This window comes from Colobus angolensis, unplaced genomic scaffold (genome assembly GCF_000951035.1).
Source record: "Colobus angolensis palliatus isolate OR3802 unplaced genomic scaffold, Cang.pa_1.0 Scaffold32, whole genome shotgun sequence".
Taxonomy (NCBI): Eukaryota; Metazoa; Chordata; class Mammalia; order Primates; family Cercopithecidae; genus Colobus; species Colobus angolensis.
Window position 1 is genome coordinate 3,667,380 of NW_012116488.1, and position 5,995 is coordinate 3,673,374.

The window sequence follows — 5,995 nt, forward strand, 5'->3', positions numbered from 1 at the left end:
GATGGTCTCGATCTCCTGACCTCGTGATCCGCCCGTCTCGGCCTCCCAAAGTGCTGGGATTACAGGCTTGAGCCACCGCGCCCGGCCAAAATTATTTCTTAAAAACCATATTCTATAATGTGTTTTTGTTCCAAGTTAATGATGTTCAAACCATGCGACAATGCAAAAAGGAGGGGGTCCTACATAGCCTGACCCTTGCACCTCAGCGGCAAGGTCCCAAGTAGAGACTGGAACCCAGGGCTTCTAACTCAGCAAGTCTTTTCCACTTGGTAGAAAAGTCACACTGAAACACAGGAGGAAGAACACTAAATATGAAAGAGCAATACTTGAGGCTGAAAGATGCTCCAACAGCTTTAAAAAATATAATCTACTTGGCAATTTCTATATGCCACATTTAACCGCCCTGACATGTTCCTGAACAGACAGCTCAGATATCTCAGGCTCTTTCCAGAATGAAACTGAAGATAATAGAAACCCCAGTACATACTACAACACTGGCAAAAGCTATGTCATGTGACCAAACTTTAAGTGCCAGAATTTCTAACTATGTCAAAGGTGAGTTTAGAGCAACTATTTTCAAGAGCAAGTGAAGTACTCCTTAGCCAAATAACCGTCAAACATACATACAAAAGCTTTGGCTACAATTTAAGCAGCCTAAGGAAATGTCATCAAGTTCTTTGATCTACATGAAATGTTCTGGTGATGTAAACCAACTCTGGAATTCTAAATTTCTTATTTAAATTATAAATACCGAGTTACAGTACAGTCCCTATCTCCATTATAGAAGAGTTTTAAAACAACTGTTATAGACACCTGAGCATGCTCCATAAAAATGCACAAAACAGTTACCCCAAGGAAGAACAGGTAAGGTCAACAAATTTATCCACCACATTTAAACTTGGGCATACTAGGTAGGAGGGCTGGGCAAATAAAAAATGGGCTTAGCTTGAAGTGCAAAATAAGGCCCACTAACCTCGGTAAGAATGTATCAACTCTTAAAGGGATTCTTAACAGCTAAGACAGGGTGCTACTTACTTCCTCATTAAAAAGTTTGCTAGTTTCTTTTTTGATTGGGTCTATAAGCTGGACTTGGCCTGCGGAAAAGCCCACTAGGAGAGAGACACTTTCTGCTGTGGCTGTTAGGTGGTTGAAGTCATGACAAGTAGGCTGTGTTCCTTTGTATATCCTTTTATCTATTGGTTTACTCAAGTCAGCAGCCTGGAGGAGAAAGAGAAAAATACATACAGTAAACAGCACATTGAGATGAGAAATCTAAGTTATGCTATTTTATACTCCATTATGATGTTTAATCTTAAAACCGAAGTTATTTAAAATATTTTTTCAGTTGTGACAACATTCATCTAACATTTTATAAAAGCACTTTCACATACCTTAGCCAATTAGATATTATTAGACTATCTATAATATGTTTACAACTGTTACTTTCACAACTTATTCTCCTTCAAGTATATGTAACAAAGACTCCTGGACTTCAGCAGGAAATATCCTTGAGATACTAAATTCAGTATTTTCAAAATGTATTTCAAGCAGTGTCTAACAGAGTGACCACATAAAAAGCTCAGCTTTCAATGTATCTACAGCACCTAAATGCCCACTGGCCAGTTACCTGCAGCCCAGTGGTTCTCAAAGTGTAGGCCCCAAACCAGAAGCAGCAGCAGCAGCACATGGGAACTTAGAAATGCAAAAATCTCAAACCTCACCCCAGACTAAATGAATCAGAAACTATGGGAGTAGGGCCAGCAGGCCTTAGTTTAAAGAGCCTTCCAGGTGATTCTGATGCCCACTCAAGTCTAAGACCCACTGCTGGAGCCCACTCTGTACATGTGGCTTCCTTCCTGGGTCAAAATCCCTCTTCTGGATTAGGTTTCAGGGAACATTCACTTATTGAGGCCATAAGCAAAGAGCTTTACATGCATTGTCCTTAATCCTAACAATAATGCTCCAGAGTGGACAATATCTTACCCATTTTACAGATGAGAAAACAAGTTCAGGGAAGTTAAATAACTTGACCAACGTCACCATACCTACCTAGTAAGTGGCAGGACTGGATTTGGAACCCAGGTCTGTTTGGCCATTAAGGGGATGGGGAGAGAGAGGCAAGAGCAAATGATTTCTCACTTGGGTGAACAGTGATTTTTCAACGTGCCCTCCCCACTTTCAAGAAGAATTCTTTTCTTCATGGGAAATGTCCTGTGGCATCCCAATATGCTGGGCTTTTATTGGTGAAATAAGGGAAACCCACCCCTTCCCACTCTTATCTGGAAATCTCCGGTGGAGACAACTAACCCTGAAGCAGAACTCGTCCCTCACGACACCCAGTTCACCCTGTGTGGCCCTCTGGGGCTCCCGGCTCCAGTTCTCTACTGACCGCCCCTCAGGTTCTCAAGATTTCTTTCTTCCAAAGAGGCCTGTGACATTGAACCAAGTATTCTAATGTTTGACTTTCCAATAACAAATATAAATACTGAATAGAAAAGAGGACCTCAAAATTACAGGCATCTTTGAGCAAACTCAAAACCTTGCACATGTGGAAGTCTGGACCTGAGTGGTAACAAGTAGCTCTGGGAGCCCCAGGGCAAAGGAATGAGGGTGCATGCCATGCGGACACTCTCCCAGCCTCACCTCAGTTAAAACGGAGATGAGAATCTCTGTTCTACCAACCTCATGGGATTGTCTGGAGGATGAAATAAGAGAATATATACATGAAAGAGCCTTGAAAAGTGTAATACAAAGCACAATACAAAACAAAAGGGAGTCCTGACTTTGGAGCGAGGAGAAAAGGGGCCAGCAGAGGGGAGCCGCTGCTGTGCAGCAAGGCGGGCTGAAGGCAGCTCTGCCGAGTGCTGCGAGTGAGCAGCGGGGCCCAGGACGACGGCCACGGACAGGCCGTCTGAGGAAGGCAGCTTCTGAGCAGGCTCGGATGGCAGGAAAAGAGAAACCTGGCCTGAGAGAACACCACACGCCATCCATCTCAGAACGAGGAAGACACCCACCAAAAAACAAAAACAAAAACAAAAAAACAAAAAACCAACAAATATAAAATAAGATATAACTGGCAGCTAGAGAACAAAAATCCAATTTGAAATACAAACAATTAAGTTACACATAATTACTGTATCAGTATATTCAACTCTTGAGACTTATTTTTTTTTTTCAGTTTGCTTAGGAAAAATAAAAAATCAGCTAGGTGTGGCGGTGCACGCCTGTGGTCCTGGTTATTCAGGAGGCTGAGGTGGGAAGACTGCTTGAGCCCAGGAGTTCAAGGTGACAGTTAACTAGGATTGCACCACTGCATTCCAGGCTAGATGACATAGCAAGACAAAATGACAACAACTACCACTTAGGGAACTTTCCCCTAAAAGAATATACCTAAAATTATGCACTAAATTACATAGATCAAGTCAAAGGCCAGACAGAAATTAACAAAGAAAACAGTCTAATATAAATTAAAGAATAGGTAATGTTTCTCAGAAACAAGAGAGGAAGTAAAAGCACCTATTTTTCTAAGTACTGCCACCAGTTTAGGGTTAGACTCAGGGACCCCCTCACAACTACACTGGCTTCAGTTATTGGTATGTTTTTACATCCCCGCCTCCCAATATGGAACTTTACTGAAAAGATGGAAGCATTTTAAATGAGAAGATACTATGTTTACTCTTAAATCAGGTAAAATGGGCCAGGCATGGTGGCTCACGCCTGTAATCCCAGCACTTTGGGAAGTTGAGGAGGGAGGATCACCTGAGGTCAGGAGTTCAAGACCAGCCTGACCAATACGATGAAACCCCATCTCTACTAAAAATACAAAAATTAGCCGGGTGTGGTGGCGGGCGCCTGTAATCCCAGCTACTCGGAAGGCTGAGACAGGAGAATCCCTTGAACCTGGGGGGCGGATGTTGCAGTGAGCCGTGATTACACCACTGCACTCCAGCCTGGGTGACAGAGTAAGACTCTGTCTCATAAATAAATAAAGTAGACCTCTGTGATTCTCTCCCTTTCTCAGGCCTGCTCTCTTGCCTCTGACATCACAAAGTGTCACCATCTGTGGTCACCAGTGTGTCTGGGTGGTGCTATTACACCTCTCCTCCCTCCTGAGGGGTCACAGGAAGGCAGGTTTTGCTGCTGCCGCAGACCCAGTGCTGGGCACGTGGCAGGTAGTCAAGGTCCTGAATGAATGAAACCATGGCCACAACTCTAGTTCAAGCCCTCAGCTCTCACCTGGACAGTTACTAGAGCCTCCTCACTGGTCTTGCTACCTTCATCCTGTCTTTCTTCATTCCAATCCACCTTCCACAAGTGCTGACAAGAGTTCTAAAAAAACACATTTGATCCTGTCACTCCCTTGATTAAAAGGCCAAAGGTTCCCCCCCACATCCTCCAGTGTCAGCTCCAAATTTCTTCACGTGACATGAAAGGGCTTTTATAGTACAAGCTGGTTCCAATTTATCTTTCCAGCTTCGAACCCTGCCACTCCAAGTCCCACACTGTGATGTGGCCAAGCTGTCACTGGATGTTCTTTCACATGCCTAGTTGTTCCTCCAGCTTTGAAGGCCTTCCTTACCCTCCTCTAACGACTACGTACCCTTTAAGACCCAGATCAAATGTCACTTTCTGAAAGCATTTTTTGGAACTCCCCCAGTGAACTTAACATTTTAAAAAACTTTATGTTATGTGATGCATACTAAAGAATTCCTGCAGCAGCTACCCCTTGGTATTTTGTTCATATCGCTATGCTGACACACGCCCAGTACTCTCTGTCCATCCTTACTAAACTGCGAGCTCCCAGAAGGGCAAGAGCTGATCTGGCAACCATGCATGGTAGGGCCTGTAACCAATAAGAGTTTCTGGAATTAATTCTGGTTCCAACTCTGTCATCAACTTGCGACCTGATCTGGACAATTCACTTACATGCTCTTTGACTATTTCCTCATCTGTAAAATGGAAATAACTGCCCACCCTCCCCATAGAGGCCATAGGTAAAAGTGCCTTGAAACCTGTAAATCTCACACCACAGCAAAGCACGACACGATGACTACTTTACCACCATTCCTGGCACTCTCTAAGGAACAAACCTCCAGTGACCCTTGCTCTTAGACATTCTGACCAAAATCTGATAAAAATGTATCCACACGGCCAGAGAATTTCCTTACTATGAAGGGCAATCAATTTCAGCCTCAAGCTGTAAATGCCAAGTTGGCATTAAACCACACACAGTCCTAGCATTCTAAATAGCAATTTTTCAAATAAAATGTAAAATGAGTATGAGATAACTCATGCTTAAATCATGAAGAATGAGGAGCTGCCTTCCAGCCTGCAACTCCCAGCTGCCAGGGCAGGGATAGTTCTGGCTGATGCAGCCTGGGTGCTCTCAGGGCCCTGAGACTCTGGGGACGTGTGGTCTCCAACTCCCTGCCCTCCCCCTGCCACGACACACAAAACTTTCTTGTTCTCTAAGCGGCATTCTGTACCATCCTCGGCCAGGGCAGCCTCCGGGTCTTGTTTACTAACAGCCCTGTACATGGCTCCAATCCCTGCCCCTCAATCACACTCCCCCTTACCTCAACAATAAAAACCCACAATGATTCCAAATTCACAATTTCTGCTAACAGTGCACAAGAGGCCAATTTTGTGTGCTGCTCCCACAACCCAGCACCAAAAAATAATCATCCAGCTACTTAGAAATCACTTCCTCAGATGATACTAACAAAACATCTAGGTAAATAAAATATTTTCTGCTTCACTCTTTTTTAATGCAAAATGGAATTAAATACTTTTCCTCTACAGTGTGTCAGTCCAGATGGCAAGTTTTATTTCCAGTGAACTCAGAGGAAACTAGAAGAGACGGCATGGTTCCTAAGATCTTATCAAACCCACTGGCGAGGTCAGACAGGAGCACCCTGGGTGGACGCTGATTTGCATGGACAGCAAGCACCACGACTGCAGAAGAATCCAAATTTTAACTGCCATTTATTTGTCA

General features: G+C 43.8%; 1 protein-coding gene across 8 annotated transcripts in view; it reads right to left on the bottom strand.

Annotated features, from left to right (window-relative positions):
- WDR20 (WD repeat domain 20) overlaps window positions 1-5,995 on the bottom strand; it is a 94,259-nt gene that overhangs the window by 29,087 nt on the left and 59,177 nt on the right. For 4 of the 8 annotated variants that reach the window (XM_011951446.1, XM_011951442.1, XM_011951443.1 and 1 more), the window contains exon 2: window positions 1,036-1,218. The exons of 1 other annotated variant lie outside the window; for it this stretch is intronic. In XM_011951446.1, coding sequence (XP_011806836.1) covers window positions 1,036-1,218 — 183 coding nt within the window. Of the gene's footprint in view, window positions 1-1,035; window positions 1,219-2,643; window positions 2,696-5,995 lie in introns of all 8 variants that reach the window. 3 more of the 8 variants (XM_011951449.1, XM_011951448.1, XR_001002818.1) reach the window with 2 other exon arrangements.